Below are 12,990 nucleotides of genomic sequence, written 5' to 3'. Positions count from 1 at the left end.
CCAGACTGGAGTGGCTGTCAAATTCTGGGAGACCAAAATCCTGCAACTCTTGCTCAGCCACTCATCCCCTCCCCACCCTGCAGTTGAAGGAGATTAGCATGAGTGCAGGACTGGACCCTCATCCAGGAGGGCTGCTCTGACGAGCCGGGGAGCCTGCCCCTCCTTCCTCTGTCCGAGCTCAGGCTCACACAAGGTGCTCTCACCAGCATCAGTTTGAATGTGGTAGCCGCTGTCCCATTTAGATGTAGGGAGATGGTCATACTATGGAGCCAGGCAGGTGGTTGGGGGAATCTCCGGGCAAACCCCATGATTTCTCGTGCTGGAAGGAAGGCTGGCTTGGACCAGGCTCCTGGGTAATTTGATCTCAGATGCCGGCTGAAGCCTAAGGAAAATGGTCTGGCCTTCAAATGCCCTGTGCGGACCCCGGCCCCTCCCTCTTGCTGCTGCAGCGGCTGTGCCATATCTCCTCCAGGCTGTGCGGAGCCTGCTGTGGCATCTGAAAGCAGGAGCCGCTCCAGAGTTGTGGCTAGTAAGCCATGACTTGGGTTCCTCACAGCGTGGGGTGGTTGCATTGTAGAGGAGAGGGTAGTAGCACAGAAGGAAACGTCTCCGGGACACTGGAGTGAGAGAGGATGGATTCCAGTCCCAGGACCCCCTCAAAGCATTGCAGATTTCAGGGGTGGAGTGACAGCTGAAGTCACCCCATCAGCTGATGAGGTGCAAAAGCCTTGGCCTCATTAGAAATGCAGGGATAACGAGGCCCAGGGAGGTGCAAAGAAATCCTGCACAGGTGGTGTGAAGCCTGGGGATGGGATGGTGATGAGTGGTGAAGGCTGCAGCTACATGCTGCGTGGCTCCCCTCTGCTTTTAGACATGTTCTCAATCCCTAGTGGTGGTCTGCAGCCATGCACCGATGGTGTGTGCATGACCCAAGTGAGCAGTTACCCTCCCAGGCAAGAGACATGGCCCCTCCATGCCCACATGCTAGGCACCCTATCTACCGCTCAGCACACACACACACAGCACAAGCCCTTCTATTGTCCGCAGGTCCCTCCTAATACACCTGCACCCCAACCGCCCCTCTGTCACGCTTCTGCCTGTTACACGTCACCCCAGGTACGTTCCTCCTCCGGCTACAGACCCCATAGCCTTTGCCTGTCCCCGTGCCTGGGCTGAGGAGCTGTAGAGGTGCTATGCTCATGGCTGATGGCCTTGTGTGATAAGACTCATGCATGTTTTTCCCTGCACTGGCGCAGCTTGCAGAGGAGCGAGTCTTTGGCTGCTGCCTACACTATCCCAGCAAACAGCGGCTTACCACGGTGCCAAATCCACCTGGCTCCTGCGTCCCCAAAGGGACTTTGATTATCAGCCTGCACAGGGGCCCCGAGGGGCCCGTGGGGGCCGTTTGCTGGTTTACGTTTGTGTCTGAGCCAGAAATAACCAGTGATGTTACTCTCCTGTTGTGGAAAAACAGTGATGTCACTATTGGCCAATCAAAGCTAGCCCTGAAGAGCAGAGCGAAGGATCTGGGAACATGCCTCCCTGAAGAATGAAGACTCTTCGCTGGCAGAGGCAGCTACAGCCCGAGCAGCTTCCTGGCTGCATGCGGAAAGGAGCCTTTTCACGCTATAATAGCTCTGATACCTGAAGCTGCAGTACCACGGAGCTGCTTCCCTGATTCCCCAGGCTCTGCCTTCTGCAGGATCCAGGCAGGAGCTGACTGAAAGGAACTTTAAAAAAACGCTGCTCTCCTACCCCTGGGAGAATGGCATGGGCTATCGGGGAGCTTACAGCAGCCCCAGCCTCTTCTAGCAGGCGTCTCTGCAGGGAATGGGGCAGGGCACCGGTTGTGATGTGGTAGATGGCTTCTTAAGCCCCAGCCTTGCTTTGCAGACATCTTTTGTAGGGGTGTCAGTTTTGGGGGAGCTCACAGTTACTGTAGTTCCAGCATTTCACTGTAACAGATGCGCTGGGGCGCGGCGCTGGCTGCAGCAAGGGGCTCAGATGAACAGCAAAGCTAGCCTCTCGCAGCAGAGGGTGCCGTGGGGCATGGTGTAGGAGCAGCAGGGGGTGGCTAACAGCTGCTTCGGCCCTGACTTGGGTTGGTAAGATTGTGCGGAGGCTGGTGGGGTGAAGGTTGTGGAATTTCTAGGTTGCAAAGGGGTTTAAAGCTCTCTCTCCTCACCTCTGCCATGCTGAGGCTGGCTGGCAGAGGAGACTGGCCCTGTGTGCCATGAATATGAAACCCCCAGGCCTTACCACACAGCTCCTGCTGTGGAGAGACCCCTTGAATGGGCTGTGCAGGGTAGGACTGTATGGGCTCCCACCCACCTCCTAGCGCTTGTAGGAGAGCAGCTGGTTCTCCGTCTTCTCAGAAGCTGGCTCAGAGGATGGAGAAGGGGGGGGAGCGGTGTGCCACAGCGAGCAGGTGAGAGCCCTGCACCTTTCCTGCAAATCCTGTACCTGCTGTATCACTGCACTACCCGTGTGATTGTGCAAAGTCTGGAGGGGCCATGTAGGGGAGGCAATGTGACCTAGTGGATAAAGCATTGGACTTGGACTCTGGAGATGTGGGTTCTGTTTCTGTCTCTGTCACTGGCCTGCTGAGTGACTACGAGGAAGTTCCTGTGTCGCTTTGTGCCTCAGTTTTCCCACCTGGAATTGGAGTGGAAAATGCTGGTCTTTGTAACACACTTTGAGCTCTATAGATGAAGAGTGCCAGGGCTTGCTTTTACTTGGCCTTGAAATACAGCCTGCCTTGGGGGGAGCATAGTTGTTCCACACTGAAACTGCAGAGGGGTGAGTTATCCCCAGTAGAAGTTGGCCAGAACTTCAGTGGCACAATGGGCCTTTGGTCGTAGGATTTATCTGAAAGATTGCGCCGTCAACAAACTAGCACCCCCTAGCCTCAGCCCTGGGGCTTTTGGGTCAGAGCTGACTCAAATGAAAGGGCCACCTGCTGCAGCTGCAGCACTGTTCTCTGCAGCACGTGGTTCTTTTTCTCTCCTGCAGTGACCTGACCTGACCCAATCCTGCTAAGCCTGGGGGGAGTCCTGTGTTTACAAGGGGAAATGGGTTAGCCGCAGGCTCCTGATAGCGGTTGGGAATGGGCTGGCAGCAGGCTTGGGGAGAGGTGGAAAATGCCTGTGTTTGGACTATGGAGGCTAGCTTTGGTCTTTGGGAGGGGTGATATGGCTGGTGCAGGTTAGTGGGGTATGGACATTGCAGGGGGATGTGGAGCTATGGGATACGTCTCCTGGCTCTGGGGAGATGCATGTGGCAGGTGGAGTGGCTGCAAGGGCAGGGCAGGACTGGCTCAGGATCTGGGGATGGATGTGTCAGGCGGGTTCCTGGGGTGTCCAGTTCATCGAGCAACTGTTTTAATGATGCTGTCACCGCTCGCCGGGCTAAGCCTGGGTGGTGTCAGCGCTTTTCCTTTTGAAAGGCCCGTTCCAAGGGTTTGTAGCTCCTTGCAGTAATTGGCTGGTGAGGCGAGTGGGTTTATGAATGGATGTCTCCCCTGCTGAAGGGAGGAGAGGCATCCCTAAAGATGATATTAAGCAATGCAGAGCTGATAGAAGAGCTGTGCATTTGCTGCCTGCACCTCCCCATCCTCCTCCTCCTCCTCCAGAATGGGAGGCAGGGGCACCTGCATGTGGGGGTGGGGAGCGTGGGAAGAAGGTGACCTTGGAGGGAGTCTCCATGTGCTGAGGGGGGAGGGGGAGCTGGGGGGCTGGCTGGGCAGTTGGTGACAGGCCTATGTGCTCAGGGGGAGCAGGTCTCAGGGGACAGCCTTGGGGGGCCACTCCCTCCCCTGCCGTGCTTTACTGGGCTGGGCCAGAGCACAGTCTGCTCTCTGCACCCACAGCCTGGTCTTTTGCATTTGCAGGCAGAACTTTGAGATGAGGCCATCAGTAGGCAGCATCTATCCATCGCGTTTGCCCTTGCTCTTTTTACACTCCCAGCCACTTCCCTTCGGTCTCTTGCCCCTGGTGTCCCCGCTCTGCTCTCCTTCCTTTCTGAGTCAAGCAGCCAGCCCTGGGCATGGCATAGCTTGGAGATGCTCTACAGCAGCCTTTGGGGGTAACACACATGACAAATCTGCCCAGCTAGCAACCTCGGTGATCCAATGAACCAAACAAATGAACCGGTGGCTGTAGGGCGAGCTGTCTTCTTGGCCCGGCTCTGGCTCAGACAAGGTGGGGAGGGGTGGCTTAGGTGCTCTTGGAGCAGGTGAGGGACCCAGCCCCCTTGGTCAGAGTTCTGGGACTGGTGGGAAGTGGACTGTTCTCGAGCTAGTCGCTGGGAGGAGAGCGAGTAGCTGGAGCGAGGGGTGCCTCTGGCAGGTCTGGAAGTCACGCGAGTCACCCGGTTGCACTGGCACCGTGTGCGGTTTTGGCAGACCATGTGTGTCTCAGTTGTGGAAGCCGCTGTTTCCCGGTGGAGTTGGAGGGACTTATTGGAAACATGTTGCCCTTTGGATGCTGTGACTCTCTAGGCTTGGACAGTGTTTCCCGTTCTCAAACTGCTGATGTTGAGGTTAGCACGACCCATTCTCAGTGCCAGGGCGAGCGGCAGCAGAGGCCTGTGGAGTGGGATATTCTTTAGTCTGCTGGCTTTCCTCCATGTGACCCTGCTACCCTGGTCTGCTCCTAGCCTTCAGCTAGCATCAGGGGCACTGTGCTGCTGGCTTGCTGCCCTGAGAGCCTGGCCGTGGGCCCTTCCTTAGCATGGCGCTGTGGCAGACTTGCTGCTGCAGAGTCGGGGCACGCTCCTTTTCTCTGTGCCCCAGCCTGGTGGTAGGGAGCTCAGCTGCTAGAGGGAGTGTCTCCGTTTCCTCACCAGGCCCAACTGCTGATACTCAAGCCCTAGTGTGCGCTGTGAAAGTCTCGCCACGTGGACCTGCAGGAATGAGGAGAGAGGCTACTTGCAATAAAAGCCACTGACTCTGCCTGGCTGTGTTTTTTTTCCTCCCAGGTGCCCACGGCTCAAGGGAGGAACCCGAGTTTGTGACAGCTCGTGCTGGTGAGAGCGTGATCCTGGGATGCGACGTGATCCATCCGCTGACCGGGCAGCCCCCTCCCTATGTGGTGGAGTGGTTCAAATTCGGAGTCCCCATTCCCATCTTCATCAAGTTTGGGTTTTACCCTCCCCATGTGGACCCAGAGTATGCAGGTGAGTCTTTGAGCCATGGGCTCCTGTGCCGAGAGGGGATGGGGCAGCCGTGGCACTTCCACTGGGCTTGGTGCTTCAGCATCTTCACCTGGAGCGACCAGCCTGCCGTAGGCTGAGGCAGATGTACACTGTGTCTTCTAGCCCTGAAGCACTCCCTACCCCCACCGCCATCCGAGGGCAGGGGCATTCCTATGCACCATTCCCCAGCATGCTGACGGCGTGTGAGGAGCTGCCCCAGGAGTGCCCTGAGAGCTGGCTGATCGGCACAGGACTGTATCCAGTCTGCCCCCTTCCAGGAAAGTCTCTCTCCCTTTCATTCCATTCTTTCCACCCGACTGGTTTTAATTAAGCGGCAGCATCGGGAAGCCAGCTGGGCTGTGTGGGACAAAAGGAGCCAAGGAAGCAAAACCAAAGGCAGGCCTTGCTGCTCCCTGGGAACAGCGGAGAGCCTGGGCTGCTGCTTTTGGGGCAGGAGCCTTGCTTGGTGTCCTCTCTGCAGCAAGGGGAACTAGTCCTCCCACTGTGTCTTGCCCTAGCCCCTGGGATGTCCAGTTCCAGGGGATGCCCCTGGAAGGGGAAGATGAAACTGAATTGGGTGAGTGGGGTAGGACTGAGCTAGGTGGTGCTGGATCCAGAGATCCCCAGGGTACAAGGCCAGCGTCCAAGCTGTTGAGAGAGTCCGAGGTTCTCAGACACCAGGTTTCTGTGGCTCCCACTGGGGCGTTTGCTGGGGTATCTGGGGGCTGAGAGAGCTCACACCTCTAGAAATCGGGTGGGCAGGAGAGAAACTGAGTCAGCGAGGAAAATGGCCTGACTTGGTGAAGCGACTTGCCTGAGGGGAAGAGGAAAGGGAGAGAGGGCAGTGAGCTGTCCATGTGGGTGGCTCCATAGGCCTGCTTCCCATGGGGATCTTTGGCCTGTGCAGCCCCATTGCTGGCTTTCTAGGGGCTTGTGCTGCATCCCTTCGCCACCCTATAGTTCCCTGCAGCCTCCTGTGGTTGCTGGGACCCGGGGAGGGTTAGGATCACACAAGGCAGATCAGAACAGAGAGGCAGCTCGCAGATGTAGCAGCAGCTGGCCATCCTCGTGGGGCAGGGGGGACAAGGTGCAGAAGGGGTCATCCCTGGCTTTGACCTGGTCTCCAGTGACTGTAGCAAGAGTGCAAAGCTCTGGGGTGAGATGCTATTGCATCTCCTTAGATGCCCTACCAGTCCTTTCCAGCTGCTGCCAATCGGCCCTTGGAGCAGTAGGGAGCTGGAGGTGCGGTTTCTGTTTCTTGCAGGTAGTGCATGGAGCTGCATGGTGGTGGTAGGGGAGGAGGGAATCATTGTGGATGGAGAATCGATGCAGCACAATCCATGCCTTGAAGCATGGGAAGGAGAGGGGGCAAGGATCCTGTTACCAGGCGGGCCTTGATCCCAGCCCTGTGTGGACCCACTGTATACATGGGGGAGGGGAGAGGGGACCCTAAACTGAAACCGTGCAGATGCACAACTGCCCCTGAATGATCTCCCAGTGAGATGGGGAGAATAACAGGACGTTGGAGAGCAGTTGCTTGGCCAGGAGGCAGGGAGGCACCCCACAGCTGTATAGTTGCCTTGAGGATGGGACTTGGCAGATGATAAAGGGGCTGCTGCCAAGGAGGTATTGGCGGGGGGTGGGGGCAGGGAATGGTTTCCTCCTGCAGGTAGGTATATCAGTTCCCTGCTGTGCTCTCCAGGAAGGGGAGGGATAAGGCGTGAGTGTGCACCCTAGGAACAAGGGAGAGTCTTAAATACCCCATCTGTGCCTCCGCTTCCAGCCAGCGCCGTCGCTCCAAGGTGGGAGTTGGCCAGGTGCCCTGATTCCCAGCAAGCAGCGTGGTTGGGGAGCTGGCAGTCTCTGGAGGGTGTCCAGCAGGGAAACTAGCTGGCGGCTTGCTGTGTGGTTCTCTTTTCTGGCCAGGAAGAAAACGATTCTATCATGAGTGGCTGGGGTTTTCGTCCTCTCGCACTGGCCTGCGAGTGTGTCCTTGCCTGTCCTATTGCACCTCCCCACCAACCCTGCGCACCAGCCGCAGGTCGTACCTGGTTTGCATTTTGCTCTGCTGCGAGTCAGTTTTCAACGTCAGATCTCGGTGCATGCCTCAAGGCTGCCCCGGAGCCATCACCTTGAGGGGGGGTTGGCTCTGTGCTCTATCCAGTGCTTGGTCAACTGGGGGGAAGGCTAGTGCCAGTGGGGCTGGCGGTTTCTGTGGTGGGAGCACTTACCCACTGAAAGCTGAGTCGTGAGGCTCCCCTGGAATGCGGGCTGCCCACGACTGCAGGGGGTAGCTTTGAGTCATTGCACACATGGAATAGACTCTGAACTAGAGGTGAAGGGCTTCTGTCTCGTGGCCTGTCCCCTGGGCGTAGTGATGTGCATTAGCCCGGAATGAAGGCACGTTGGAGCTTTCTCCTGGGGGAGGGCTGGGCTTGAAAATGAGACCTGTTGTGCGTTGTGTTGGGCCTCCAAAAATAGAGAAATCAGTCTTCCCTTTTGAAGAAGCCTGGCCTCAGTGTCCAGTGGCGGAGAGAGAGCCTGGGTTCGGGGCAGGGTGGACTTTCTGCAGCCTCTGTAAGTGCTATTTGAGAGGCTGGGTATCAAGTGGTGAGTTGAGGTGTCAGGCTGATGCTGCACTGCGGCTTCAGGGTCCCCTTTCCTAGCTGGGAGCTGAGTCCCTCTGACTTTGTCCTTGTCTCTTCCAGGCCGTGCCAGCCTTCATGACAAGGCATCCCTGCGCATCGAGCAGATTCGCTCTGAGGACCAGGGCTGGTACGAGTGCAAAGTGCTTATGCTGGATCAGCAGTACGACACCTTCCACAATGGCAGCTGGGTGCACCTCACGGTCAATGGTGAGTAGGAGGTGGGGGGGCTTCTCTCTGCATGCGTGTCTCTGGGTAAATCTGCTCCTGGCATGTGACTGACCAGAACCCCAGGAGACCAAGACCCAGAGCTTTGCTGCTCTCTTGTCTGGTCTGCACTGTTCACTAATGAAGTCCTTTCCCTTCACCCAAGCATCTCCCTTCTCCTTTGTATCTCTGTTGAAACTGCCAGCTAGGGCGTTCCATCATCTCTGGCTTCCCTTGTCCTGTGTTACGGGGAGAGCAGCCATCTTTCAGGAACAGGCCTCGGGGCCTCATCTGCTGCCATTTCTCAGGCCGTGCTTGCAGCAGCCAATACTGCAGCACCAGGAATCCAGGGTTATCCTAGATTGTGACTGAGATGGAGAGAGGGGAGTGGATCAGAGGTAGGAGGGGAGATGGTGGGAGAGAAGGGATGAAGTATTACCAGGAGGGTCTCCAAGCCCTTCACTGGTTGTTTGAAGCCTCAAAAGACACCTGTGGAACAAGTGAAGGATATAAAGTGAAAGGGTTGCTATATGCCGCAATGAAATGCAGCCACCTCTGGAGTGGAACATGGCAGCTGCTTAACAGTAATACTTACACAACTATTTGGGAAAAGAGGCAGTTTTTATACCCCGCATCAAAACTGCACTGGGAGTTGGGGTAATGGGATGTAACATGCCTACAGCTCCCCAAATTTACCACAGGTCTTTAATGACCACAGCTGATCAGGGCCTGACTTCTACGTGGCCAGCAGTGCTGGCATCAATACAAGGGAAGAGCCCCACTGAGTCAGCAGTACCACTTCCCATGTGTCCTTCCACGTAGCTATTCCTTGGAGGGCTCCCATCCAAGTTCTGGCCCAGCCCCTCTCTGATCAGCTCAGTACAAGTTGTTACCAGTCTGTTTTGCTGCCCCTCCTCTGGTTCCTGTTTCAGGGCTGTTTCTCCAGGTTTTCTTCGCAGCACTTTTCAGAGTGTCCCGTGCTCGTTGTGTGGTGTCTGTGGATCTCTCTGGGAGGAGAAGGGCCCAGAGCTGCCCTCCTCCTCCTCCTCATGAGAGGTGATGGGGGGGGGAGCTGGGGGAGGGAAGAGATGGACATGTAGTGCTGTCCATTTCTTGTGCTTATCTAGCCTCCACGGTGGTATTGGAGAACCAGCCTTCAATATCTTCACAGCCCCCCTGTGAGGTAAGGAAGCACAACGCTGTCCACTTGACAGCTGGGGAATGGAGGCCCAGAGAGATGAAGCGACTTGACCAGGGTTACTTAAGATGTGTGTGAGTTGAACCCAGGCTTGTTTTCTATTCACTGGACCACCTGTCATGGGTCATTGTGAGGTAGAAGGCAGGTGAGCTGCGTTGTGAGAGAGGTAGGCAGCTGCTCAGACTAGGGTAAGTCCAGGGACATTTTAGCTAGTGAGCAGTCAGGGACCAATCAGCTAAGTCTGGGAATAACCCAGGTGGGGGCAGGTCTAGCCTTCCAAGCAGGACCCCAGGACAGCCTGATGCATATTAGCATAAGGAATGTGTGTCAGGGCTAACTGTGCGTTTGGTACACCTGAAAGGTGCAGGACAGACTGGGATTGCAGGAGGGTCTGTGGGCGTGGGTGGGATGGGAGAATGGGAGTGTAGTGTATATATTGTCTGTTTGCAAGAGGAAAACCAATGAAGGTAAGAAACATTGATACATGGCAGCTCCCCTCTCATAGACTCATAGGTCAGAAGGGACCAATATGATCATCTAGTCTGACCTCCTGCACAAGGCAGGCCACAAAACCCTACCCATACACATTTATAACAACCTCGAACCCATGACTGAGTTATTGAAATCCTCAAAATTGAGATTTGAAGACCTCAAGCTGCAGGGAATCCACCAGCAAGCGACCCATGCCCCACGCTGCAGTGGAAGGCGAAAAAACCTCAGGGCCCCTGCCCAATCCGCCCTGGAGGAAAATTCCTTCCCGACCCAAATATGCGCATCAGCTAAACCCTGAGCATGTGGCAAGATCACCAGCCAGCACCAAGAAAGAATTCTCTGCAGTAACTCAGTCCCATCCCATCCACACATCCCTCACAGACCATCGAGCAGACTTACTCTGCCGATAATAAAATCAATTGCCCAAAAAAACTAACTCCCATCAACAATCCCTCATATACTTATCAAGCTTAGTCTTAAAGCCAAGAAGTCTTTGCCCCACAACTTCCCTCGGAAGGCCGTTCCAAACTTCACTCACCCTAATGGTTAGAAACCTTCGTCTAATTTCAAGTCTAAACTTCCTAATCCAGTTTGTACCCATTCGTCCTTGTGCCTACATTAGTACTAAACTTGAATAATCCTCCCTCCCTAACGTTAATCCCCCTGTATATTTATATAGAGCAAGAATCTCCCCCGGAGCCTTCTTTTGGCCAGGCTAAACAAGCCAGCTCTTTGAGTCTCCTTTCATAAGCAGTTTTCCATTCCTCGGATCATCCTAGTAGCCCGTCTCTGAACCCGTTCCGGTTTGAATTCATCCTCTTAAACATGGACACCAGAACTGCACACAATATTCCAGGTGGTCTCACACCACCTTATATAACGGCACTAACACCTCCTCTCCTTACTGAAATACCTCGCCCGATGCATCCTAAAACCGCATTTTGCTTTTAACGGCCATTCGCATTGCGCTCATAGTCATCCTGCTATCAACCAATACCCAAGGTCCTTCTCCTCCTCTGCGCTTCCAACTGATGCGTCCCAACGTATCTAAAATTCCTTATTATTAATCCCTAAGTGCATAGCCCCTGCACTTTTCACTGTTATATTCATCCTATTACTATTACTCCAGTGTACAAGTGGTCCAGACTCTCCTGAATAGTATCCCGGTCCTTCTCCGTGTTAGCAATACCCGCCAGCTCGTGTCATCCGCAAACTTATTAGCACATTCCCGCCTTTGTCCAAAGCAGTATAAAACTAGGTAAAATAAGATTCGGTCCCAAAACTGATCCTTGAGGGACTCCACTAGTAACCTCCTTCCAGCCTGACAGTTCACCCTTCAGTACGACCCGCTGGAGTCTCCCCTTTAACCAGTTCCTTATCCACCTCACAACTGCCTTTGTCACATTTCTTTATAGCTTGCCCTTGGCTGAAACGTCTCTCGGATGGGTTTGCTTTGAACCCACAGAGCAGCTGGGGGAACTGTGGGCTGGTTGTCTGCATTCTGCTAGCGAGGTTTTTTGTCACTGCTTTTGAAGGAGCTGATCAGATGAGCCGGTGGCCATGTCTTGCTGAGAAGAGACTGAATCCCACCCTGGATGGGGGGAATCTGGATGCCTGGCTCCTGACCCTGCAAGCACTCCACTGGCAGTACTCCTGTTGTATTCTGTGAGAATACTGCTCATGGAATGTTGCAAGATTGAGCCACTGGAGTCAGTCCAGGTGAAGGGAAGAGGAACTTCCTGCTGGGAGATGGCACTTGGACCTTGCCAACATGCAAGTGGCCCCACTTGTACTAAAATCAGATTTTAAATCAGTTGAGTTGCACCTGTGCCAACCTGTGTGGGTGCATGTAAAGCTGTTCACACTGGTTCATATTGATATAGTTTACTTTGATCTGTTGCAAAGAGTTGTGTGTGTTCACACAAGAGTTGCACTCATGTAACTGAATTAAAACTTAAAAATTGAATGTTTTTTTTGTTTTGTTTAACTGGACTCGTTTTTGTAGAGCAGCTCTGAACCTGAGAATTGACTACACTTTAATTATGAGGTTGAAAAGCATTCTCTTTGGGCTGCGTATGGGTGCTTGGTTTGTTTGCAGAGATCAGGATTGGCAGCCTGCAAGTTTGAGCGCATGATACATATTGCATAGGTCCTCCCTTGGGCTCCAAGCTTTCAACTGGAATAATAAGCCAGCCATTGAGACTGAGAATCTGACTGAAAAGAAGAGAATTGGTTAAGGAATGCGCTTCCATTCATTATTGTGTTTAATCAGAGCCAGAAGGGTGCCTGGGGAAAGCGGTAAAGAGAAGTGGGAGGATGGGGGTTACACAATTTGATCCTCCTACTTATGCCAGATAGCACTTACTCTGTGAGTAGTCTCATTGGCTTTCATGGAACCTGAAGGAGTAAAATCCAGCATGTGTCAGAGGATCAGAATCTAGCCCCTTTTTTTTTTGGCCTTGGCTTGTTACGTATTCATTCTTCTAGTTCCTATTTAAAAATCTGTCTCTGCGTCTCTCTCTGTCTCTCTCTTTCTGTTTGTGGTCTCTAAACTCATGGGTAATGCTGTGAGCAGGATTTTTGAGAACAAAATGTGCCTTCTGACGATCCGAGTGGAGATGGCTCTACCAGACTGTATTCTAGCTCGATGCACCAGCACAGGCTGCTGCTGTGCGCCTTTGCATGTGGATTTCAGGTTGGGTTAAGTAATACACATAAATGAAACCCATCTCAAGTTGGCAGTTTTTGCCCACAGGCGGCTGCAGGTCAGGACTAGCCAAGCAGTGTTGGGGGTAGCCCCATCCTGGAATAGCGGGGGCAGGTTCAAGGTATATTCCAAGTCCTGTGTGGGAGGCCTTGGACTGGAATAGCAGGGAGTTCTATGGGTCAGGATTTACAGGAAAGAGCTGATCTGGCGATGAGAGAAATAATAGCTAGGGATGCTGCTGACCAGGATAGCTGTGTACCAGCAGGAGCAAATGACAAGTTTATACATCACCTGCCTATTCAGTGACACTCTGCCCTTCTGTAGCACTTCCTGTCCCAGAATTGCAAATGCTTTATATGCGTTAACTAGTTAAGCTTTGCAATCCTGTTGTGAGTTGGCCAGCGGCTGTGCGCGGATTGCTTTTCCTACCTCTGGAGTGGAGCAGGGCAGCTGTTTAACAGTGCACGGTGGCACCACGTTGTCTCAAACTGAGCACCTAAAATCGCAGGCTGCCAAAGTCAGACATCACTCTTGGAAAATTCTGGGTA

General features: G+C 53.9%; 1 protein-coding gene across 4 annotated transcripts in view; it reads left to right on the top strand.

Moving 5' to 3' along the window:
* The window catches only part of IGSF9B (immunoglobulin superfamily member 9B), a 100,440-nt gene that overhangs the window by 23,086 nt on the left and 64,364 nt on the right, over positions 1-12,990 (top strand). For all 4 annotated transcript variants that reach the window (XM_032802403.2, XM_032802406.2, XM_032802402.2 and 1 more), the window contains exons 2-3: positions 4,978-5,175; positions 7,902-8,048. In XM_032802403.2, coding sequence (XP_032658294.1) covers positions 4,978-5,175; positions 7,902-8,048 — 345 coding nt within the window. The remainder of the gene's footprint in view (positions 1-4,977; positions 5,176-7,901; positions 8,049-12,990) is intronic.

The sequence above is a fragment of the Chelonoidis abingdonii genome, chromosome 18, assembly GCF_003597395.2.
Source record: "Chelonoidis abingdonii isolate Lonesome George chromosome 18, CheloAbing_2.0, whole genome shotgun sequence".
In the NCBI taxonomy this organism is placed as follows: domain Eukaryota; kingdom Metazoa; phylum Chordata; order Testudines; family Testudinidae; genus Chelonoidis; species Chelonoidis abingdonii.
This window is presented reverse-complemented; position numbering and strand designations above follow the sequence as displayed.